Source organism: Rhinoraja longicauda, chromosome 30 (assembly GCF_053455715.1).
Source record: "Rhinoraja longicauda isolate Sanriku21f chromosome 30, sRhiLon1.1, whole genome shotgun sequence".
In the NCBI taxonomy this organism is placed as follows: Eukaryota; Metazoa; Chordata; class Chondrichthyes; order Rajiformes; family Arhynchobatidae; genus Rhinoraja; species Rhinoraja longicauda.
The window spans coordinates 14,194,234-14,220,810 of NC_135982.1; the positions used below are offsets into that span (position 1 = coordinate 14,194,234).

Here is a 26,577-nt window from a genome sequence, read left to right on the forward strand (position 1 = left end):
TTTCGATGTATATATTCTATATATATATATTTATATGTTCTTGATAAAAGGTAGATAACTCAGCTGTATGCATCTACCTATTCTCTCCACAGCAACCCCATTCAAAGCCATAACTGTGACTGTGGAAGAGCCAAAGACACAGACTGTGAGACCTGGCATCACTGTCAATTTTATCTGCACAGCAAAGAGTCAGGTAAACAACAGATTCATCATACTCAGGAGTCAGCCGTTCCGTTCAGTATGATAACTTTGTGCTTAAACGAGATCCATCTAAATAGTGACCCAATCAAGTTACACTCTTGCAGAATGTACATTGAGAGCCTACGGCTGCTTTCATTCATGTTGCGTTACTTGCACACAGTACCGCAAAGATTTTTAGTCATATCAGCAGATCTAAATTATGATGTATTCAACGTAGAGGATAACTTTCATATGTTCATGTAAGTGATGCAGTGGTAGAGTTGCTGCCTTACAGCGCCAGAGACCCGGGTTAGATTCTGACTATGGGTGATGTCTGTATGAAGTTTATATGTTCTCCTTGTTACCACGTGGGTTTTCTTCGGATGCTCTGGTTTCCTCCCACATTCCAGAGACGTGTGGGTTTGTAGGTTAATTGGCTTCTTGTAAATTGTCCCTAGTGTGTGGGATAGAAATAATGTTCAGGTGATCGCTGGTCAGCCTGCTCGGTTGGTCGAAGGGCCTATTTCCATGCTGTATCTCTAAACCAAATCCGTAACTCGTCTGTAACTGTAATTCTTGATGTGTTCAACAGAGAGTTAGATATAGCTCTTGGGGCTAACAGAATCAAGGGATATGGGGAAAAAGCAGGAACAGGGTACTGATTCTGGATGATCAGCCATGATCGTATTGAATGGTGGTGCTGGCTTGAAGGGCTGAAAGGCCTACTCCTGCACCTTTCTATGTTTCTATGAGATTTACCAATGATTGCATCTTATTTCATGGGGTTATGCGCGGCCCTTTTGCTTGCTGCTAGATTGTAAGGATCCCTTCCCCTGCTCCTGTGCATCACTAAGTGAGTTAAAATATTGGCGCAGTAAGGCAGCAACTCTATCGCTGCGCCACTGCCACCCAAGGCTACTTGTGAGGCAAGAGCTCTACCCACTGTGCCACAATATATAGCTGAAATTGCAGTTTTTTGCTCATTAGTTCAGTGCTCAATTTGCTGGGCATTTTTTGTAAAAAGAAGATGTTGATTTTACTCCAGTATTTGGTTGGCAACTGCTCAGTTCCTGAAGTCCCACCGTCACATCTGGTGTGCTCTCCTTCTCTAGTCCCCAGCGTACACGTTGGTGTGGACCCGGCAACATGGAAGCAAATTGCCAAACACCGCAGTGGACTTCAATGGAATCTTGACCATCCGTAACGTTCGGCCCGAGGATGCTGGCACCTACATTTGCACAGGCTCCAACATGTTCGATATGGACGAGGGGGCCGCTGTCCTAACCATACCAGGTTTGTGATCTGCACCATTAAGTACTCATCATCCTCTCCTTCAATGGTGCATGGCATTCCACCACCTTCCCCAGCACGCCGTCCCCTCCCTTAGACCTGCAACAGCGCTGTAATTTCAAGCATAACATCTCTCTCTCTCTCTCCCTCCCTCTCCCCCCCCCCTCTCTCCCTCTGCCCCCTCACCTTTTGCCTTGTGAATGTTGCAACCGATCCTTCACTTCACCTGCTATAACTTATCACCTGCAGCCTTATGATGTAGGCTCTCTGATCTAGGTTTGCATTAATTCCCTGAATGCAATCTGGCCTTAATCCATCAAATTAAATCTAGGTACTTATATTAATTGAATTCAATTTTAGTAAGGAATTTATTTGGAAAATTTAATTAACTGGCTTTGTTCGTCTGCATGCAATTAAGATTTAGTTACTGTTGTGCAAAGCTGTTCATTTCAGCAGCTTCCGCTCACAGTGATGTATGATGGATGCAAATTCTTATTTATAGCTTGTTCCCAAATGGAGCTAATTATCTCCTCGGGGTTTGAATAAGCTCTGTCTTGGCATCACTGATAGAACTTCTTTCCAAAGGAAAGTAACTCAATTGGCCTTGAACTGATGTATTTTCCATAACCTTCTCGTCGGAACCCTTTTGCAAACAATATTGTGACAATCTCAACAGATAGTCTTTAAAGTGTATTGCTTGGGCCATTAACATACTAAGTGGTGGAGCTGCTCATTAATGAATCAGTAGGAATTAAATCTGAAGCCGTCATCTGTCAGCAGTAGTGATTCTAAAGAGTTTGCTCAGTGCGTTTACAGGGATTTACTGAGCCAATTCACATTGAGATGCAGTTCAGCCATGATGTAATTGAATGGTATGGCAGGGTCATGGTGCTGAATGGCCTCTGGCCTTAATGCAGAAAGCATTTAACAATCTGAAAACAGTTGAGAACGGGCAGTCCAGACATCAGATCCAGCTCATAAAGGTTTCTTGTTCCATAAAAATATTGATCAGAATATATGGAAATAAATCGTCATACAACTAAAATGATGTTATACCCCTTGGAAATGTGATAACTAAACAAATATAATCTCCATATTTTAACTTCTGATTCAGTCTATTTCTTCCATTAACATGTGACTTGCACAATGGTACATGTAGATTATTTCCAGACTGTATATTTTAATATATTTTGTAGCTTGTTGAGAGATTTAGAGAGCCAGCTCACAAAACTGTCTGCTGTGATTTCTTGCATTTAATAACCAGCTACCCAAGGATTGATTTATAACACTGGTATTCCAGGTTATATTAGTTCCATGTGGAATATCCCAGTTGGAGGAACTGAATGAGCATTCAAATTAGATCTGAAATGAATGTGCGAGTGAGCTTAGCTCTAGACCCAGGGCTTGTGATGATTTAGATGTTAGGTCTCCAATTCTTGATAAGGGCCTAGATAATCTTTCTTGAGCTCCCTGCATCCTAAATTGGACTGAGGTCCCCTGGGGACTCGACTATTTTTCACGATGTCCTCATCTGAACCCTTTTACAGACAATATTGAATTGAATTGAATAAATTTTATTAGCCAAGTATGTATACATACAAGGAATTTGCCTTGGTGCTTTGTTCGCAAGTAACAACACGATATACAGTAGACAATTAAAAATGAAACATAATTTAAACATGTGAAGAATGAAATAAAATACCAGAGCAAAAGGAGGCTATAGACTTTTTGCTGTTGAGTAGAGCTACTGCTCGTGGAAAAAAAAGCTGTTTTATGTCTGGCTGTGGCGGCTTTGACAGTCCGGAGTCACCTTCCCTCTGGAAGTACTTCAAAGAGTTTGTGGCCAGGGTGAGAGGGGTCAGAGATGATCTTACCCACTCGCTTCCTGGCCCTTGCAGTGTACACTTCGTCGATGGGGGGAAGGTTGCAGCCAACAACCTTCTCGGCTGATCGAATGATGCACTGCAGCCTCCGGATGTCGTGCTTGGTGGCTGAGCCAAACCAGACCATGATGGAGAAGGTGAGGACGGACTCAATATGATGGCAGTATAAAACTGGGCCATCATTGCCTGGGGCAGATTGTGTTTTCTCAGGAAGTACATCCTCTGTTGGGCCTTTTTGGCTGTGGAGTCGATGGTGGCCCCCCATTTACGGTTCCTGGAGATGATGGTTCCAAGGAACTTAAATGACTCCACAAATGTGACTGTGGTGTTGTTGATGGTGAGTGGGGGGAGGGGAGGGGGAGCTCTCCTAAAGTCTACAATCAGTTCCAATGTCTTAAGAGCATTGAGCTCCAGGTTGTTGCGATGGCACCAGGACTCCAGCTGTGTCACTTCTTGTCTGTAGGCAGGTTCCTCCCCAACCTGGATCAGTCCAATCAGGGTTGTGTCGTCTGCAAACTTGAGAAGCTTGACAGAGGAGTCTGTGGAGGTGCAGTCGTTGGTGTAGAGAGAGTACAATATCAAAGTCCTGCAAAAATCACAGAAGTCAGAAAACAAAAATCTCTCTCAAAGAGTCTGCAAGGCAATTTGATTCAAGTTGAACTTTTTTTTTTTCAAATCTCAATGCACATCTATCCTGCATTAGTTTGGAGCATAGACGATGATGTTATGATGTGAATGTAGGCTGTCGCTGTCTGCCTTCTTTTCCCCTGTGTGTTGTATCGACGAGTCTTGGTCTTGGCCTTGGTCTTGGTGATGCACTTCCAATGGTGTGAGGTTTGCTTCTTCTGACATTCTGAAAACACCAAGATGGTTGGTCATGGGTGATGGGATAACCGGTCATATTCTGGTGATGCAGAGAACCTCCATCTGACACTTGAGAATGAGTAGCTAACCCATGAGAGAGAATCTGTGACCATCATGGGCATGGCTTAAAACTTTTGGATACATTGTCCATGTCCAAACAAATTTGATTTTGTGTGTTATGTAAAACTGAACTTAAATAGCTGCCCAAGATTTCATCAATCACTTAAGTGATTATTTAACACGAGTTGATATCTCCATCTTTGGACATGATAAATAATTCCTCTCTGACAAGTATCAGAATCTCTGTGTTTTCTAGCAACATAAGGTTGATGTCAACCCCACTATTAATCTATACTAAACAATAACCTGCGGCTACAAAAATCTCTGAAGGAGTAACATTGGAACTTTGAAGGTGCTGGGAATCCATCCCATTGGACTACATTGGTTTACTACCCTAAGATGACTTGCCTCTGGCTCCCACTTCAATGATGATCTGACTGTCGGATCACAGAAACAAATTTCTTTATTTAAAGTATTTCTTTATAAATATAATTTATCAAGTTACCGTTCACTCAAAATAGACTGTGGCCATTTAGCCCAACGACTCTATGCCAATTCACAGAGCAGTCCCATCAATCCTCGTTCCCCATTTACTTTCTCGTATTTCTAACTCCAATCAATTTCCCCCCTTCATTTTCCTGCAGCCCACTCACACTAGGGAATAACGTACAGTAGCTAATTAATTACACCATGGTGATTTTGGGATGTGAGAGGAGATGAAACACTCACAGGGTGGCACGGTGGTGTAGCAGTAGAACTACTTACTGCCTTTCAGCGACAGAGACCCAGGTTCAATCTTGACTAGGGGTGCTTGTTTGTAAGTTCTCCCCTTGACCTGAGTGGGTTTTCTCCGAGATCTTCGGTTTCCTCCCACTCTCCAAAGAAGCACTGGTTTGTAGGTTAATTGGCTTGGTGTAAATATAAAATTGTTCCCAGTGTGTGTAAGATGGTGTTAGTGTGCGGGGATCGCTGGTGGAGATTCGATGGGCCGAAGGACCTGTTTCCACGTTGTATCTCTAAACTAAACTAAACAGAGAGAACCTACTCAGTCGCAGAGAGAACGTAGCATCTCCACACAGATGACACCGAGGTCAGGATCGAACCTGGTTTGCAGGAGCTGAGGCAGCAACACTATCCAACTTCCTCCACCTGCTTGTATATATCATTACTGGAGTTGGCTTGCAGAATTTTTTTTTTGTCATCCAATTGTATCAGGTTAATTCTGAAAATAAATTGGACAAAAAGGTCTCCCATTGAGTTTTCGGAGATCAGAGGTGCTTCTTTTAGACTTTCCAGTTTGGTGCTATGACATTACGTGTCAAGTTGTAGATATTTTCTTTTGATTTTATGCATCTGAGACAACCACTGTAATATTTTCACTTTTATTTATCTGTCATTTCTGACACCGATGAGGCTGTTTAGTTAAACTCTGTGAACTTTATCCATTTAAAAAAAATTTGGATCTCATTACTGCTATTGAAGAGTGCTCAAACAAATTTGGATATCTGTGTTAATTTTAAACTCTTCCCTCCATAATGAGGTGAGATGCAAAGTTTACATAGCCCCGTGAATGAATTGCCTTTACCTGTGTTAAAGATCACACACACCCGATTAGTAAGTGTAGAATGCTGTTATCCCCTACACAAAAAGCAGGCACTCGTTAAAATGCTGACTGCGTTTAATTCTTAAGGTCAGTCAAATTGGCAGCGCTAAATCTATTAACAATGAAAGGGTTTTGCTTCCAGCATGTTATACAAGTGAGAGGTTGTGTACAGAAATGCCAAACGCGAACCTCGACTGCTGAGTCTTTTAAAGATTGTTTTCTGAAGCTTGGTGTATGGGACAGATCTTGCAGTGCTACCGAATGTACTGGCAAGAGTCCTTCACCGCTTCACAAACAGCAAGTCACCCTGGCAGGAACGTGATTAAAGTAATTCTCAGCCAATGCTTTTGTTCTCCTACTCCTGCAAGAAGTTCAAAGCAGTGTTATATAATCTGAGCTATTACTAATTGACTGCTGCATGACCAGATTATGGCATGGAGCTCCATCTTTCAGCTTGAATTTCTTGCCGACAAAGTGAAATGTTCTTGAAAATGTGGCTGTTAAGTGATACACTGTGAATTGCTTATCTCGAGTTACTTCCCACTCTGCTACTGCCATTGTACATGGTGAAGCAATTAAAAATAAAGCCATGTAAATCTGTTTAATTGTATTTTGTACAGAAGTAAAGCTTTTGCATATACTAACATGCATGTGTGTGCCTAGCTTTTTTTTTAAATAATCACAGTGTCTTGAAACCCAATTATTTATTGTATCACTGCTTTTTATCATTTCTTGCACACATTCTTTCATCTTCAATCATTTTTAACATTGTACGTATAGATGAAAAAGTTCCAATGTTACTCCTTCAGTACTGTTTCCTTGCCTGAAATTAAACTTGCATTTATCATTGGGGTGATTGGGGTACTCTCAATTTTAAGAATTGTAGATGGAACAGGGAAGGAATCTCAATCATATGTCAAGAAATTTGGGACAGCACAGTGGTAGAGCTGCTGCTTTATAGAACCAGAGACCCGGGTTCGATCCTGACTACGGGTGCTGTCTGTAAAGAGTTTGTACGTTCTCCCTGTGACCGCGTGGGTTTTCTCTGGTTGATCTGGTATCCTCCCACATTCCACCAAAGACGTACTGGTTTGCACGTCATTTGGCTTCTGAAAATTGCCCCTAGTGTGTAGGATGCAAAAGTGGGGATGACATAGAACTAGTGTACAGGTGATTGATGGTCGGTGTGGACTCGGTGGGCCGAGGGGCCTGTTTCCCTGCTGTATCTCTAAACTGAACGAAATTAACCATTTTTTTCGGGTGGCTTAGGGACCAGTCACACGGAACAAGTTGCTAAGCCCAACGAATACAAGAATTACCCTGATGTTGAAATGAAGGAGAGTTGGGGACTGCTTGACGAATCTCCACTCCGTTAATAATCTTAACATCTAAAATTACAGATAATGTGGAGACATACATCGAGACATTCTCCCTGATATCATTTCAGGGTCACATTTCATATTTCACTTCCTCACTGTACTTAAGGCTTTGGTTTTGTATTTCTGCTCTTCAGTTATTTTGTCAGCACAATACAAATGGGTTTTTTTAAATTTATTTAATCTCAGAATTTGCAATATATTTATTATGTTGTTAAAAATTCTTCAAAGATTGTAAGAGAGTCCATTTCACTAACAGTACAAAAAACGGGTCATTTCACTCAACGGTTCCTGCCTCAATTATAATGCGAGGGAAAAATAGATCAGCCACAATTAAATGGCGGAGTTGACTCGATGGGCCGAATGACCTCATTCTGCTCCTATATCATGATCTTATGAGCACCAGTGCTCTATGAGTAGAACCCCTTGGTTGTTAGGGTATTCATTTGCACTTTGTTATTAACCTGCCTGTCCCTTTAATGTCCAAAGTTCCCTGCTTGACTAAAACTCTTAGTTAGAATTTCCAAGTTAACGTGTAAACTTGAAGAAAGTGAGAGCAAGGGTCCTGCTGGATCAAAGCAATCTTGTCTCGCTCTAAAGTGAAAATAATACGTCTTAATGAGAGCACTGACTTATTCCCGGCTCGACTGCTCAACACAACACAACTGGAGGTCTCGGGACCTGCTGCTCCCAATCAAACAGTGGAACTTTTTGACAGAACCAGCATCCTTCTTTGAACTCTGTATTTGTTTTACAACAATGTGCAGTGCTCTGCAAGCTTTAAAGGAAAATATCCAATTGGAAATTCCTTATGCAGAGTGACCCTTACACTCCAAATATGTTGTTCGTGATTTTCCCTCCAAGTTCAAGTTACATTTGCATTACCTCATGTTTGGTTCTTTCTACAGTCAGTCGGTCAGTTTATATTGTAAGACTTCTGTCAGAATTATATTGATTTTTCTCTGAAGTATTTATACAAAAGGCGTACGGTTCAAAATTATATTGAAAATTTTTCTGAGAATTCCAGGAAAGTTTTAGAAGCCAAGGGTTGTTTTTATAAGGGACACTTCACGGGTTTGGAATTCCACAGGGGACATTTTAACCAGCAGTCGGGGGTAGGATAAGGCAGAGTCTTGAGTGCCCAACTGTGTGGGTAGATCTTCACCACATCTTTGGCATACAATGTAATGACAAATTAATTGAATTTAAACATTTGCGAGGTAATGTTTATATTGAAGACATCAACTTCAAAATAGCCCATATAAAACAGAATCTGCTCGTACGATCTTGAATGTACATTCCATATAAGTTAAAAGCTCTTTTGCTGTCAGCAGGAGCAGCAGTTTTATGTTTGTGACCTCTTGTTCCTATGTGAGTAATACCGAACAGATTGTGACATCAGTTCTATCTCGTGGTATTTAGTATTCAGAAAGATTGCATTGGATGCTAAAACCTAAATTTCCCCTGTTTCTCCTCCTGTGGGAAATTGTTCCATAATGTAGTGCATTTTCTTGAATGCCTTTCTTGTTTTGTGAAGAAATCTCTTACCAAGGTTCTTCATTGCACACAGAATACTCACGGGGCATATATTCATATTTTACTGGGTTACATGGGAACAATTGGGGGGGAAAACTGGAGTTAATGCCAAATGAGGGAAAAAAATGGAGTTAGTCTCACCTCTTGGGACAATGTTAAAGAGATCCAAAAAGCTGGTTGGAATAATATTAAAATTGAACCAGGCATTTCAAAGTGGTACTTTGGCATTGCATACCGACTATAAAATAATGCGTATAGTTCTCATCACTTTGTAAGGGAATTGGAGATTGACTGCTTTTGACTGAAACATTCCACAATTTATGAAAATCAAAAGACTTCTGCTGCCAATTTTTTAACAGAAAATACTGGAAACATTAACCTGAAATCTTTACTCTGTTCCTCTTTCAACAAAATGATGCCTGACCTGCTGAACACTTTCAGCATTTTCTGATTTTAATTCTACAACCTAATTATCTTCTGCTGTACTATATTCCAAGGTTCCTGATGCTATTCTATGATGGGGAGGAAATTTGAGTGAATACTTTGTTTTTCATGGAAGTGTGATTTGCTTTTTAAGTCATTAAATGTTACTCCAATACTGCTTCACGATGCTGAACCTGAGAAGTAAGATTAATGGTTTGGGAGGAACTGCAGATGGTGGCTTATACCGAAGATAGACACAAAATGCTGGAGTAACTCAGAGGGACAGGCAGCATCTCTGGAGAGAAGGAATAGGCGATGTTTCGGGTCGAGACGCTTCTTCAGATAACTTAATTCAGTAAAATTAATTCATATAACACTGTGAGAGAGGTATTGTCCTTAGACTCAGATCAGTTTTTACTGTGTGAATACACGGGATGTCCACCTCATTTGTCTGAAGATTTGGTGCTTCATAATTGGTTTTATGTTCTCAGGATGTGGTTAGCCTTGACAAGGTTTTTATGACAATTTCTAGTTAAGTGCATATTAGGCTCTATCTTTTATTATTAAACCAGATTCATTGAAAGTCTGAAAAATATGAACCGAGACCTGAACTCTGGCTCTCCCAAATTCCAACAATTCCAACCACAAACACCCCAGTAGCATTGTTGATTGAATTGTCTGACCTCTTGGATTCAATATCCAAGCGTGACATTTAATTCTGATCAGAATAGAAAACTGGTTCACTTCGTCCCTTTTGTAATTAACACTATTTGGAAGTAACTTTGCAGAAGAAAAACTGTTATTTTTGGATAAACTTGGACCTAGCGCGTGCAGTTCTTCTTTATGTCAAACTAATGGTATTAATATCCAATCCACATTTCTTAGAAAGAAGCTTCACTGAGAAGTTAGTTTATGTAACCTAACGCAGTGAGAGAATGACCTGGGAATTAAGATCCAAAATCTTAATTCCCAGTATAGACCATGGCCATAATGCTGATGCCTTTGGACAAATTATCTAGTTCTAGCTACTTGCAGCAATTTGTTACCAATTAATTTTTATCATGTGTGGTCATTGGGTTAAAGTTGCAAGTTGAATCACTTGTGGTTGAGTACCTAGAACAAAAAAAACTTCAGTGAAATTACTGCAGAGTGAGAATCTGGTTATTTTTGGTGGGTTTCATGTCAGAGGTTTGGTTTCAGATTTTTCATTACCTATGGAAGAATGGGATTTGTTTGGCCTTGTATGCAGTGGGAAGTTACTTACCAGACATTTGACCTGACGTGCTAAATCCACAGCTTCGTCATAGGTCCATGTTCACACATTTGAAACACCAGAAGGATACAGACAATGTAAGTCAGCATGGTGTGATGATGATGATGATGATATATTCATTTACTCTTTCATGGAATCTTTCTTTCTTGTATATAGATCTCTCTCCAGTAGCCCTTCGAGATGTTAGTTGGTGTGTGTTCTTCATGAGTTACAGGGTTACTGAGGATTAAGGAGACTCAAATGGGACTAATGCAATTGCTTTCCTGGGAACCAGTACAGGCTTGATTGGCTGAATGGACACCATTTGTGCCAGTATTATGATAGATGAGCCAAATATGCGGAACATTTAAACATTTAAAGAAAGAGCCCAAAAGTGTCCCGACCCTAAACGTCACCCATCCTTATTCTCCCGAGATGCTGCCTGACCCGCTGAGATATTCCAGCACTTCTATCTCCAGCAAGTTAGGATCCCACTTGCAACCCCAATGAAATCTCGTCTCCAATGTATTTCTTTAAAAATGGCACACGGAGGCTTTCATGGTACTTTCACCCGCTATCGATCATCAAGTGGATAATTTCCACCTTCTAACATTTCACATCGTCACCTAAAGTGGAGATATTCTGAAGAAGGGTCTCAATCCAAAACGTCACCTATTCCTTCTCTCCAGAGGTGCTGCCTGTCCCGCTGAGTTACTCCAGCATTTTGTGTCTATCTTCTATGTAAACCAGCATCTGCAGTTCCTTCCTACACATCTATCCATTGCTGCTGGTTCTATCCATTGCTGCTGGTTCTATCCATTGTCTGAACCTGATGCAAGATGAATTTCCTCTATGTCAGGGCATGACTGAACCACTGGGAAGATTTTCCACTCTTCGACTCCACCAAGCTAGGGGATAAAGTATGTGAGTTTAGAAAGAACCAGTCAGCAATTAGCAGCTTCGTTGACCCAGCCCTCAATGTGTTTTCAAATGGAGAGCGTACACCAACTTTCGTTCCTGATCCTGGATGCTGTTGGGATGCTTGATTGGGTTCCAGTGAATTCTCACACATTATGCTGTAGCAATGCATGCAGGCAGACATCTAGACACCCCTCATATAATTCATTTCTGGTATGATTTCTCGCAAAGTCTTGTGCATGACCCTGAATCATTCCTTTGCCTTCATATTAGACCAGACATTGGGTCAGCATGCCTATCTTCAAACATATCTGACTTTATTCTTAATTGATGGCAATTGTTCATACAATGGTTTTTATCTTCTGCGATTGTTTTGGAGGATGTAAGTGAAGTTGGTAAGCCCATGTGGAGGGCCATTTTGGATCAAAACTACTGAACCCCATGTCAGTGAGTGGGGTTTATAAGACCAATAAGTAACACCATAAGAGAGCAGGAGGTGAAAGCCAAATTACAAACTACATTTCATGAACAATAACAACATTGATTGACCTTTATGTCAGGGAGGCAGGGAGACACCAGTTGATCCTAGTTAGTGCACTGAATCCCATTCTGTCTCTGCCAAAGCTGCAGTGGCAGCAGCTGAGTTGGAGATTTCAACACTGAGGCTGTTTGATATTTGCTGGATAAAGGAAGGTCAGGCGAGTGAAGCCTTGGTAAATAACATTGTGAAAGTGATAAAACTGAGAAAACGTGGGAATAGGCTTCAACTCCAATGGCCCAGCCCTAACTCCTGGAAAACACAACAAATATTTTTGAGCTTGGAATTTAAATATTTCATTTTAATAGGTACAGCAGATGATGTATCACACACTCCAGTTTGTTTGTCTGTTACTTTGGATGCCAGAGTAAATGTGATTATCAGCAAATGGCTTCATAGTCCATACACCAGCTCAGAGCTGTTACTATCTATCAAACCTGCTCAAAAATATTGTGCTGAATTTTCCAGCATCAAAGGGATCCTTTAAAGTAATGACGGGATTTAAATAGTTATAAGACCAAGCCCTCCTGGTGCTGGTAACAGTTTGGCTGTGGCAGAATTAGACAAGGGGTGGAACGATGTTGAACGAAGAGTTACTGTGCCACCTTTCACTGCGTCCATCAGCATAAATGACAGAAACCCTGACTTCTCACACCATTGCTAAAACACATCCGAAAGCTGGCTGTCATCCCTGGGGCTTTTGGCCAAGATTCCGAATTATCTTCTCTTTACACAGTGATATTGTTTGAGCTCATCTGCTGCCAGGCCAGCACAGTGAGTGCAAACCCAGCTCAGTGGCATTGTTCATAGTGTCAGCCCGCATCAGTGTTGCAGGGGATCTAGCTCATCGCTGTGGCACCACGAACATGCCCGGTCACTTCTTCATCCACAACCACACTGTCATCAACTAATACTTTGTGAAGAGCATGTGTTCAGAAAGTTGGGGTTTTTTTGTTAATCACATACAGGGAATGTCCAGATATCAGAATTTCTTCAAGTTGCCTTAGTTTGCTGAAGTTTGTGACAATTTATATTTTCATGAAGGATTTCCCACTTCCCCACTCCCCCAAAAAATCATCAGGGTTTTTAAGGAGGATAGGTTGCAGAGAAATTGTAAGTTAATGCAGAGGCTCAGATTGTATTAATATTCCTGAGCCAACTGGATTGTTTTCAGTGACAGAAATGGAAATCTTAATTCCAAAGGTAAATGTTGGAATTCAGAAAGCCGAACCCTTGACAGTCCATGGTCATTAGAGGTGACTGATGTGTTCGACTGCATGTACAACTGGGCATTAGGTTGATGCTGGTAACCTTTGATCAGAATAGAAACGCAATGCTTACAGGAATGAAGTCCTGCAGTTACTCACGTTGCAGAGTTTACCCATCAGTAATGGACCATGTTAATTTAGTTCATTTATTGTCTCCGTGAGTGGGAGAATCTCGAATGAAGGCACAAAGTTAAAATGTTAAGATGCAATTATTTAAAGCTGAGGTGCTTAGGATCAATATCTCACAGAATGTGATGATTCTCTTGAATTCTTTTACCCAGAGGCTTGTGGAGGCTGACCCATTGGGGGTATTTAAAGAAATAGGTTCAATTTTTAAAGACCAATTTTTAAAGACATGCTGCGGGGTACAGGCATGGATGAGCCATGGGGCAGATCAGCCATGACCATGTGGAATGGCGGGCTAGGCTTGAGGGACTGAATAGCCTCCTCCGACTCCTGTTTTCTTTTGTAATTTTAGCCTTGATAAATCTATCCAAGATTCATTCTTTAAATTTTATCTGTGGTATGTTACATTGTTGATGAATAGTTCAGTAAATTGAGTGATTATTCAACACAGCTCAAGTGGTTTCAACCTAACTAAACAAACATCAATTTATGCTCAATGCACTTAGCTGGATATCACCTGGATTCCTTCTTCAGACATGGGACACTTTATCCAGAGTTGGTACAAGGTAGCTGTTACAAGGGTTATGGGGAAACATTGCTGAAAAAAGAGCAAATTAATTGTTGCTTCACCTGGACATTCTGTTGGGATCCCTGGATATTGGGGAAGAAAGAGGTGAAAGGACAAGTTTTTTAAAAATACACAAGGTGCTGAAGTAACACAGGGGGTCAGGCAGCATCTCTGGAGAACATGAATAGGCGGCATTTGGGGTTAGGATCCTTCTTCAGACTGGAAGAAAGCTGCTTGCTTATATGACTTTGTTCACTGAGAAGACCCTATTCTACCTGGAGAGTTGTTTCCATGATAAGAAACACTTGCAACAATAAAATTAAGGAACTCCGTTACGTTCCATTGGTTATTGCCAGAATTACATCATTTCTTCCAGAATTTATAACAGGCCTTATCTTTAATATAATCAAATAAACAAATTGGTGCCAATCTTTCCCTAAATAAACTCATGTGAGTGGAGAGGGAGCATGATTGTGATCCAACCAATTCTCCAGCTCACTGCCTGTGGCGCTATTAATTTACAACACCGTGTTATCTTTGGGAATCCGTGCATGTTCACCTTAACTCTATTTCTCCAGGGGAAGAAACAATACCCTCAGTGCCGATCTCAGTCCTGGAATCATAAATCTATATAATGTGGTATGCCGCAAGTAATTTAGTTGAATTTATTGTGGTAATAGATAAAATGTTTGCTGCTCTTAGCTGAGGAATCTGTGGATCCAATCATAATAAATGAGACTTAAATAGTCTTCTTTGCTGAATTCATAGTCATAGAGTCATACAACACGGAAACAGGCCTTTCGGCCCAACGTGCCCATGCTGAACATGGTGGCCCATCTACACTAGTCCCACCTGCCTGCTTTCGGCCCATATCCCAAGAAGCCAGTAAGTTCAATCTCCTGGTATAAGAGTTTCGGCGTGGCTAAAAGGATGCTAGAAATGGAGTCAGTCAGTACATTCACAAGTGAACTGGATAGGGACCCGAGGAAAAAATATCTACAACCTAACAGGCGAGAGCAGGGAAGTAGGGGTTTGGATTGTTCCACAGAGAGCTAGCATGGACTTGAAGCACTGAATGGCCTCATTCTGTGCTATGATTGTACACCTCAACATTATTGTGGATCATTTTATTAAAATATGTGTTCCTACCATGAGCTAAACTGATTGTGTGTAGATGATGGGATTTATTTAGTACGCCCGAAGTCCAAAGATTTTTTTACTGCTTCACACTTCTCCTCTCTACTCCCTGGCAAAAAATGCTGGGATTAAAAACATGCCATGTTTTTGGACTGGTCTTCCACCAAACCAGTTTGTGATGTTGTTTAAAGAATATCCCTCAGCTAACAAATCTTCCTGATTAATCAGCCATTGGCTCTCGAGCCATCAGAATGTTGGAGGAGAACCGGTCAACCAAACGTCCTTGAAGAATTATTATTATTAAAGTACTTAAGTGGAATAAAATTGTGTTTTGCCTTGCCTTAGCATCAGCGCCTGTCGCCACTATCGAGCCTCAAATCCTTACAGTCAAACAGGGGCAGACTGCTGAATTCCGATGCACAGTGGCTGGAAATCCCCCTCCAATCTTGGAATGGTTTGGTATGTTATTCCATCAGTATTGCATTGTTCTTTCTGTACAGTGAAGTGACATTTGTTTTATTGCTGAAGACTTTTCACGTCTTTAACCATGCATTGGCATCACAAATCACACACAAAAACTAGGGGCAGCATGGTGGCGCAGCGGTAGAGTTGCTGCCTTACAGCACTTTCAGCGCCAGAGACCCAGGGTCGATCCCGACCAATGGTGCTGTCTGTATGGAGTTTGTACGCTCTCCCCGTGAGAGTTTTACTCGTCATATTTAAGAATAGTGAAAGGTTGTATAGAGCGGATGTGAAGAGGATGTTTCCACTAGTGGGAGAGTCTAGGACTAGAGGTCATAGCCTCAGAATTAAAGGACGTTCTTTTAGGAAGGACATGAGGAAGAATTTCTTTAGTCAGAGGGTGGCGAATCTGTGGAATTCTTTGCCACAGAAGGCTGTGGGGGCAAAGTCAGTGGATTTATTTAAGGCAGAAATAGATTCTTGATTAGTACGGGTGTCAGAGGTTATGGAGAGAAGGCAGGAGAATGGGGTTAGGAGGGAGAGATTGATCAGCCATGATTGAATGGCGGAGTGGACTTGATGGGCCGAATGGCTTAATTCTACGCCTATAACGTATGATCTTATGATTTAAACTAAAAGGTTTCAGACCATTTCCTGATCACAGACAAAGGGCGATTCACAATGCCGGCTAAATATCAAGTTTGCAAAGCAATGGCACAGCTGCCATTCAAATGACCCAAATACTGCTGGCTCAGACAAGCGCACAAGATGAGACATGTTTTGGAATTTTGAATGAAAGGGTACAAGGATTCCAAAATCAACTTCTGCAGAAGCCTGTGCAACCAAGTCCAAGGAGTTCATGCAAATCCAAACAGTGTCCTTAGACGAGCACTTAGCTACTGGTAGAGTATTTAACTGAATTGAAGATTGAGTACCAGAAGTTGAAGGTCATTACAGAACATCAACTAATAGTTCTGATTACTTGAAATATCAAGTGTGCAGTCTACTTTAACCCTCGTTCTTGCAAGCACGAGTGTGAGTTGCAAATTACCTGCTATCGCAACTTTTTATGTTTGCCTTTTTGAATGGTGAATTGTAAGCTGGCATTTTTGCAAATAGCTACTGACATGTGCAAGCTGGTGTCTGATCACAACGAGATCGAGGGAATGGATTGCTCTTTTGGTATTTTAAATCCAGCTCCAAAAAAAAAGAAAAATATTTTTCAGTTATAAAATCTATTTTATTCACATTCTGAATTGCTGAATTGCAACTTCACAGCAGTCGAGGGGACATTAAATCTCTACCAGGGAGAGATATTAATGTTCATTGTAAAATAATGGCTCGGAATATTAAAGTATTTCCACATTTGTAGTGAAAATAATTACCTGGGGTGACCATTAAAATACCTTAGTTTATAGCATGTTTATAATTTATATTATATATCATATATATATATATAATACTATATATTATATATTATATATATATATAAATTATATAGTTTATAGTTTAACTGAGGCACAGGGAATAGACCTGTAGTTCCCCAGCTCCAGTGACCAGGGTGTGATTCTGACCTCTGGCGCTATCTCCATGGATTTTGCGTGTTCTTCCGTGTTGTTTCCTCTGGGTGCTTCCAAAGATGCTCTGGTTATCAGGTGAATTGTCCACTTAGTGCAGGTGACTGGCAGGACAATCAGGAGACCTTGTGCGACAGAGTAGGTCACAGGGAACGAAGTAGGGGAACGAGTTGATGCCGAGAGCCAACATGTACGCTCGTTGGGATGATTGGTTTCCTCCTTTGCAAAAAGATCTGAAATTGTGCACATTGTGATAATTACATCGGGCTTTCTTTTCCATCTTTCAGGGGGCCAAGGCAATATTATTTCACCGAACGCAGTGATTCAGGATGGACTTCTCCGCATTGTCGCTACGGAGCATTCCGATGAAGCAGAGTATTCTTGCAAAGCATCAAACAGTGCTGGACACCACATTGCCACGACAGTTCTCTACGTGCAGAGTAAGAGTTGTCCCAAGCTGTTTTCATGTTAATCAGTTGCCCAAAAAAATGTGCAATCATGCAACCGGTTAATGAGTTTGGATCGGCTCTTTTCAGCGACAAAGGAGAAACCTCCCCTGTGTTCGAAGGTATCACAAAATGCTGGAGTAACTCAGCAGGTCAGGCAGCATCTGGGACAGAGGGAATGGGTGACGTTTCAGGTCGAGACCCTTCTTCAGTCTGAAGAAGGGTCTCGACCCGAAACGTCACCCATTCTCTCTCTCCCAGATGCTGCCTGACCTGCTGAGTTACTCCAGCATTTTGCGATACCTTCGATTTGTACCAGCATCTGCAGTTATTTTCCTACACAACCTCCCACGTGTTTGTAGTTTGGGGGGGGGGAACAAAACCTGGCAAGTGATCGATGGATACAGTGGGGAGGTGAGATACAGGTGAGGGAGAATAAACACTCAGGGTGGTGGGTATGGAGCCAATAATGCAAAATGTAGATTTAGGATAAGAGGTAAAAGATTTTCATACAGAGGGTGGTGCAAATATGCAAAAGAGCTTAAGACGAAGTGGTGGCGATGGGTACGGTTATGACATTCAAAAATTCCTTGGACAGCTCCCATGGATAGGAAAGGTTTGAATGGATGTAGACCAAAAAACGGGCAATGACGCATCCCCGTACTGAGCAAACTAAAAATATGATCATTATCACTGCCATAAAATAGTGTTGACGATCTGCTTTCACTGGGCCAGTAGATAACATGGCCTGCGGAATCACGGTTAATATCTTCACTGGTTAGAAGTCTCATTGCTTTTGCTGAAACATTCTTGTGTAATCAGGCAGAGCAATACACGACTGGGGATTAGACGTCTGCCTCGGACTGATGAGCTGTGTCATGCCGATTGTTAAGGGTCTGTGGTTTGTTGATCTTGTGGGCTGATTGGCATAATGCAGACAAATTAAGTAACCTAAACTGTCTGCATTCCTTCTTCCTGACAATTGGCTGAGCCCAACTTTTGTGCTGCTGTAGCAACAGGCAATGGTTTGGTTTGTAACGTCCCAGTTGAAAAAAATCACCAGCTGCCAGTCAGTTTTTAATTTGCCCCAATTCTCAATGCCCCATGAGTTTCATGAGGACTGCTTCACCCAGAGATATTTGTTGAGCTCTCGGTATAGTTTTACGACTAAATTAAGCTGAGCATTAATTTCCCTACATCTTTCCAAAGATGACATGCTGATGTAGCCATAAAATGCTGGAGTAACTCAGCGGGACAGGGAGCACCTTTGGATAGAAGGAATGGGTGACGTTTTTGGGCCGAGACTCGAGACAGTCTGTCTGAAGAAGGATGTCGACCCAAAACGTTACCCATTCCTTCTATCCAGAGATGCTGCCTGTCTCGCTGAGTTACTCCAACATTTGGTGTAAACCAGCATCTGCAGTTCCTTCCTACACATGCTGATGTAGATATTGGGTGTGACATCTGACTGATACCAAAATATCCAGTTCAGGAAGACATACTCGCAATAGGATCCAGAGGAACATGTCAGAATCAGTTCAATATGTTAAAATTATTGAACATTTACAAACCTATTCGGTTGGCAATTGTTTACTTTGTAAGTATCCTCAACCTTTATTCAACCTCATCTCCTAACCTACCAACCGATGCACAGAGATTAAATTTTCCTCTCAAACATATTGGGAAAAATAACAGAAACATCTTTATCTTCAATCATTTGGCCTTTTCCCATAGGTTATGTTTGCTTTAAATCATACTTTTTAGGACTGAAAAGAAAAAATGGTGCATTTGTTGTAATGTGTTTACATTATATTGCACTTTTAAAACTTTTTTGCGTGAATGGTCACTCCTTGTCCAGATTACTGACCTTGCCATGTGTATATTCCCTGCTCCTTCCTCTTTTCCTGTGCTATCATTCATCGCGCTCTCGGAAAGAATTCTTTCAGTTATTTTAGCTATTTTAGCTGTATTTGGTGTTCGTTGGTGGACGATTGGATCTTAGTAAATTAATGGTATTTCAGAGAGGCTCAGGATTATCAGAGACTCGTTCAGTAATGGGCAATACACCAACCTCTTATAACTAATGCCCTCTAATCCGGGCAGCATCCTGGTAAACATCTTCTGCACCTGCTCCAAAGCCTGCACATCATTCCTGTAATGGGGCGACCAGAAGTACACACAATACTCCAAATGCAACCTAACAAAAGTTTTTTCTGCAGGGTATAATGAGAAATTGAAAAGAAAAGCGGGGGTGTGTGAAAACAACAGGGTAGTAATAGTAGGGGATTTCAACTTCCCGAATATTGATTGGGATAGCCAAAGTGTCAAGGGCCCTGAGGGTGCAGAGTTCCTAAGGGTCATCCAGGAGGGCTTTTTGAGCCAATATGTTGAAAGTCCAACAAGGGAGGGGGCGGTATTGGACTTAATCTTGGGAAATGAGGCCGGACAGGTGGCTGAAGTGTCAGTGGCAGAGCATTTTGGTGACAGTGATCACAATTCAGTGATATTTAAGGTGGTAATGGAAAAGGATAAAGAGGGACCAGAGGAAAGAGGAAAATTTCTAAATTGGGGCAAGGCCGATTTTAATCTGATAAGGCAGAAGTTGGCCCTGGTGGAGTGGGATCAGCTTCTCGTGGGGAGTACTGCATCAGAACAGTGGGAGTCATTCAAAGGAATAATTGAAAAAGTACAGAGGAAGCATGTTCCCCTAAAGTTCAAGGGTGGGACAAACAAGTCCAAAGAACCTTGGATGTCGAACGATATAGTAGGATTGATTGGGAAAAAAAAGGGGGGCTTTTGGAAGGCATAAAGAACTTAAGGCACAGACATCATTAGAGGAATACAGAAGGTGTAGGGCAGTTCTTAAAAAAGAAATTAGGAGAGCAAAAAGGGGCCATGAGATAGCACTAGCGGGCAAAATAAAAGAAAATCCCAAAGTGTTCTATAAGTATATCAAGGGTAAGAGGATAACGAGGGAAAGAGTGGGGCCCATCAGGGACCATAGTGGAAAGCTGTGTGTGGAGCCAGAGGATGTAGGAGATGTTTTAAATGAATTTTTTGCATCTGTTTTTACGAGGGAGGAGGGCGATGCGGACTTAGAAATGGAGCAGGAGAGTTGTGATGTTCTTGAGCATATTGCTATTGACAGGGAGGTGGTGCTGGAGGCTCTGGCAGGCTTAAAAGTGGATAAGTCTCCAGGCCCTGACGAGATGTATCCCAGGATGCTGAGAGAGGCAAGGGAGGAGATTGCGGGGGCTCTGGCACAAATTTTCAGAGCCTCTCTTGCAACAGGGGATGTACCGGAGGACTGGAGGATAGCTAATGTGGTGCCATTATTTATTTTAAAAGGGCAGTAGGGATAAACCTGGGAACTACAGGCCGGTGAGTCTGACATCGGTGGTGGGGAAGCTGCTAGAAAAGATTCTGAGGGACAGAATCAGTCTTCACTTGGAGGATCAAGGGTTAATTAAGGATAGTCAACATGGCTTTGTTAAGGGAAGGTCGTGTCTGACTAACTTGATTGAATTTTTTGAAGGGGTGACCAAGGAGGTAGATGGGGGTAGTGCAGTGGATGTGGTATACATGGATTTCAGTAAGGCTTTTGACAAGGTCCCACACAGGAGACTAGTCAAGAAGGTAAGAGCCCATGGGATCCAGGGCACCTTGGCAAAATGGATAAAAAACTGGCTTAGTGACAGAAGGCAGAGGGTGATGGTAGAAGGGTGCTTCTGTGACTGGAGGCCGGTGTCCAGTGGGGTGCCGCAGGGATCGGTGTTGGGTCCCTTACTGTTTGTAATCTACATAAATGATCTGGATGTCAAAGTACAGGGCATGATCAGCAAGTTTGCAGATGACACAAAGGTAGGGGGGGTGGTGAATAGCGAAGAAGGGATCTGTAAGCTGCAGGAAGATATAGATGAGATGGTCAGATGGGCGGAGCAGTGGCAGATGGAATTTAATCCTGAAAAGTGCGAGGTGATGCACTTTGGCAGAAATAACTTGGAGAGGGAGTACACCATGAATGGAAGGACCCTAGGGAAGACAGGGGTACAGAGGGACCTTGGAGTACAGGTACACAAGTCCTTGAAGGCAGCAGGACAGGTGGACAGGGTGGTTAAAAAGGCATATGGGTTACTGGCCTTCATTAGCCGGGGCATCGAACATAAAAGTAGGGGGGTAATTATGGAATTGTACAGAACACTGGTGAGGCCACAGCTGGAGTATTGTGTACAGTTCTGGTCACCACATTATAGAAAGGATGTGATAGCTTTGGAGAGGGTGCAGAGGAGATTCACCAGGATGCTGCCAAGGATGAAGGGCCTCGGCTATGAGGAGAGACTGGGCAGACTGGGGTTGTTTTCCCTGGAGCAGAGAAGGCTGAGAGGGGACATGATCGAGGTGTACAAGATCATGAGGGGCATGGATAAGGTAGATGGCAGGGAACTTCTTCCACTGGTGGAAGGTTCAACAACGAGGGGACATAGATACAGGGTAAGGGGAGGGAGGTTTCGGGGGGATGTGAGAAAGAACTTTTTCACCCAGAGGGTGGTTGGAGTCTGGAACTCACTGCCTGGGGTGGTGGTGGAGGCGGGAACACTCACAACGTTTAAGAGGCATTTGGATGGGCACTTGAAATGCTACAACATTCAGGGCTACGGTCCAAATGCGGGAAAATGGGATTAAAATTAGACTGTGTTTGGTAACGGGCGGCGCGGACACGATGGGCCGAAGGGCCTCTTTCTGTGCTGTAGGACTCTATGACTCTATGATTCTCTAAAAGGTAAAATAGATTTGTGGTGTTACTTATGAAGAGTAATGGCAGAGGAAAAATTAGGAAGTTGGGTCGGTAAGACTGGAATAGAATTTAAATGAATAGAGACAAAGAATGATGAATGATCTATCAAGCTGCCAGGGGTATTGCATGCGGGCGTTACTTGTCAAAGGGAGTTGCTGAAGTCTAATGGAGACACAAGAGAATGCAGATGGCGGAACTTTGAGTAAGAAACAAAGTGTTTGTAGAATTCAGCAGGTCAGGCAGCATCTGTGGAGGGAAATGGATAGACGATGTTTTGAATCTGGACCCTTTTTCCTCGAGGAACTCAAACACAGGGCATGATTATAAAAAAACACCCTAGAAAAGTAGTCATGGGAAAGTTATCTTGTCTAAAATTCAATGACCAGAAGAAGGAGATAAAGAAGGAAAAGAAACTGAGTTCCTTCAATGTCTCTTTTTGCAAATACACAAGGGAGGGTCTGCTGATGAGAAATAAAATACTGCAAATACTGAGCATCTGAAATAAAAATGGAGAATGCTGGAAACATTCAGCAGGTCAGGCAGCATCTGAGGAATGAGAAACGGTCACCATTTCAAATCAAGATCCTTCATCAGAACTGGGAAAAAGAGAAACAAGTTAATTTTGGGTAGCAGGTGGGGAGAGATGGATCGAACAAAGAGATTATCTCTTATAGGATGACACCTAATGATTTAATTTGGCAGATAAATATCAGTTAAAATTAGATTAAGCTTCATTATCTGTATAACGTTATGCTAATGGTTAGACTGTGGGACATGCCCAGTGGGCCCGAAAGTATGAAAAACTAATAACTGAGCCAAAATACTGGCAGGTAGAAATGACCAATTTTGAAACGAAGAGAAAGAAGGAGCAAATGCATCTAAAGTTGAGTTTGTCTAGTCCATGCTCTATGAAAACGCTATTACATGTAGCATGGAGAAAGTTACAAAAGTGTCGGCACTGTCCTAACTGACCACTTCCAGCTGTCACATGATCACCCATCTGTATGTGCAATTGATTGCGTTGAAGTAAAGGAGAGACATCAAACCCATCAAGTTTTTTTACTTTAAAAATATATCTGTGTTCGAAGTGTTTGAGTCACTGAATAATAGTTGTTTGAATACTTCTCAACTTCTCCTGTTTTAAGCCATATCATTACATAGATGCTGACCGAGATTCAATAACTATGAGTATTGCTGTATTGGTTTTAAGTTCCCTATCCCATCTCCCATTTGCCTCTGCAGATGTCGGCAACCTGCCTAGGGTACAGGTCAGCCCACAACGGATAGAGGTTCCGGAGGGCGACACAGTGAGGTTGTACTGTCGGGCAGGAGGACATCCTACACCAACACTCACGTGGAAGAAACGAGGAGGAGAACTACCACCCCAGGTACCACTCACTTCTTCACTCAAAGATCGGAGGAAAGTTCATTGTTCCGTCATGAGGAAACAAATGATTCGGTGTCTTTGTTCAAGGGAGAGCATTTTGACTGATTTCTCATTAAGATAACAATTAATTTTGCAACGTGTCACGAAGGAAGGAAGTTACTCCCTCTTACTCCCCTCAGCCTCGGTTGTTGGCTCCTCACTAATCGACCGATCCACCGTCTCCAACTGTTGGTCGTTGATGAAGTCCCACCAAGAGACATTACACGTTGCTCCAGTAATTTGTAATTTGTAGATTGGTGGTAATTAATGACACATTGAAATGAAGGGTGATTTCTTGTGCCAAAAGGATTGTGGCAGTGTTATAATAGTGTAATTACTGAATTAAGAAAAGACCATTGTCTTTTCACTGCATCATGGTGACACTAGATGTCATTGGTTTTTTAAAAATATTTTTGATCATTCTTCGGGTGTGAGTGTCTCTGGGTAGGCTGATTTTGATTGTCCATTTCTTGCCACTTTGCGAATTCAGCTGAGTGTTTTTCCAGTCCTTTACCGAGGGTAGTTAAAAGCAAAGATACTAGAGGAGAAGGTGAACCACTCTGTCAAAATCGCCTATACAGAAGTGTAATATGCAAAGGAGCTTAACGTCCGCCATTTTAGTAGGCAAAGCCTGCCGTTCGCTATGCCTCTTATAATGTAATCAGTGCTTTGGGGGAACAGTATGTGTGATGATACCATAAAAATGCAGAATATATCTCATCTATCAATTCACAGAGTTTTGTCATTTTTTTAAAAAAATGTTTCTACAAGTTTCTGCCTACTAAAATGGCACCATGACATACTACGGTTTTTAGGGTCGAGTGGTCTATCTTGCTCTGCTCTGCGTATATTGGAAGATTTTTGTTCCCTCTCTCTCAACCTGTCTTTGGTACATGGACACTGATATCTCCCAGAAATATTCCCAGGTGGCAGTTTGCATTATTGTCAGTGTCAGTGATCGAGGGGAATGATATTGAAAGTCTGAACCACTTCCATCAACAAGTGACCATTGGACCACTCTCTGGCTGACGAACAAACGAGGGACTGTGGTCCATGTGTAGACTCCCAGCCCAGTCTGACATCCTCTCAGTATCCTGCCCATAGTCAGGTGTTTCAGCTTGGACAATCTGCACAGCCAGGGACCCAGAACCTTTCTCTTCAGTATTAAACTACAAAGTGTCGTCACCCTCTAAGAGCAGTGCTCATAACTGCACAGGGGGTTGAATGAATGCCTCCAGGGTAACGGCGTGCTTCTCATGAGCTGTCGGGTCTGACCGGTTTACACACTTGCATGCCAGCTGTTTCTCTTTGTCTTTAGAACTGCTTATAAAATCAAGGTTTAGGAAAGTAATTGGGGGCTTTGAGCTGTGGTTCCTGTCATGATGCTATGAGAAGGGATCATTTGGGAAACTGGAAAGGAATGTGGCTTTTACAAATCTGAAGATGGAAGTGGGAGGCGTCAGTATGGGAGGTTGCGGATCAAGTATCTCGGCTGCCAATGTCTCTCGCCAACATGGAATTAATAACGCACTAACCCTTCACCATTGATGCGCTGTTGCATTTGAACTGAGATTTCTGTTTGCACTTTTTTTCCCTTCTCCTCTTTCCTCTCTGTCCAGGCTGTCTCCTTATTTGGTTTCCTTCCAATGAGAACTGTTGGCAGTGCTAAGAATTTGGAGAGGCGCATCCAAGAGTTGCAGGTAGCTGCCCGGATCTGGGCGCCAGAACTTGCTCTGCGACTACTAACCCGAGAGCTTTCAGGCCATTCCACCACAGACAGGTGTGCAGTATTACCAGGGCAGCAGCATCGGGGGTCTGGGCCAAGGCAGATGTGCATCACCATGTCCTGGCCAGTTATGGACATGCAATGTTGATGGCAGGAGATGTGCAGCAAAGTTCAGGGTATGTACAGATGTGTCGAAGCAGATGTTCAGGAGCAGGTGTGTCGAAGCAGATGTTCAGGAACAGATGTGCAGGGGCAGGGGCAGATGTGCAGGGGCAGATGTGCTGCAGCAGATGTGCAGCAAGCATGCAGAGCACTTACAGACATGCGACTTGTATGCAGTTTAGTGGGTTTGTTGTGCTGGAAGCTCTATCCTGTGCACAAGGTAGCCTAGGTTTATCTGACAGCTTGGAATTAATTGTCTGTCAGGGCCAATTCTACAATTAATTAGTCTATTCCAAAGGTTTTGACATTTCTCCCTTGCCAACACACACTTTCTTTCTCTTCTACTTTATCTTTAATCAAATTAAAAATAATGCTCATCCCTAACTGAGCAGCTGCTGGTTGGAAGATTCCAATCTCCTGCTGGCACTTCACCTGTATTTCCAACTTGTGTGAAAGTATTTTGAAGGAACCAGAACATGGATCCAAGGCAAGTCTCTGATGCCAGGAACTGTCAGAACAGTCTCTATTTCTGCAGGACCTTCAAGGTGTCAAAACAACTAAAATAGGAAAATATTTACTACTGAGCCTCAGAAGAAAAAAAAATAGGATAAACGACCACTAATGCTGTCAAAGCAGTGACTCCTTATAAATTGTGTCTTCAGTGGGTTTTTCACTTCTAACAAGAACCACTGCCCTGACTGATACACACGTGACATGAAATCCATGCAGTTGGGCGGCACGGTGGCGCAGCGGTAGAGTTGCTGCCTTATAGCGCCAGGGACCCGGGTTCGATCCTGACTATGGGTGCCTGTCTGTATGGAGTTTGTACGTTCTCCCCATGACCTGCGTGGGTTTTCTCCAGGATCTCCGGTTTCCTCCCACACAAAGACGTACAGGTTTGTAGGTTAATTGGTTTGGTATAAATATAAAATTGTCCTTCGTGCGTGTAGGATAGTGCTAA

At 42.3% G+C, this 26,577-nt stretch overlaps 1 protein-coding gene across 1 annotated transcript in view; it reads left to right on the top strand.

Moving 5' to 3' along the window:
• The window catches only part of hspg2 (heparan sulfate proteoglycan 2), a 389,926-nt gene that overhangs the window by 261,025 nt on the left and 102,324 nt on the right, over window positions 1-26,577 (top strand). The window contains exons 43-48 of the mRNA XM_078425384.1: window positions 93-193; window positions 1,293-1,473; window positions 15,368-15,481; window positions 17,349-17,501; window positions 23,545-23,690; window positions 25,348-25,428. Coding sequence (XP_078281510.1) covers window positions 93-193; window positions 1,293-1,473; window positions 15,368-15,481; window positions 17,349-17,501; window positions 23,545-23,690; window positions 25,348-25,428 — 776 coding nt within the window. The remainder of the gene's footprint in view (window positions 1-92; window positions 194-1,292; window positions 1,474-15,367; window positions 15,482-17,348; window positions 17,502-23,544; window positions 23,691-25,347; window positions 25,429-26,577) is intronic.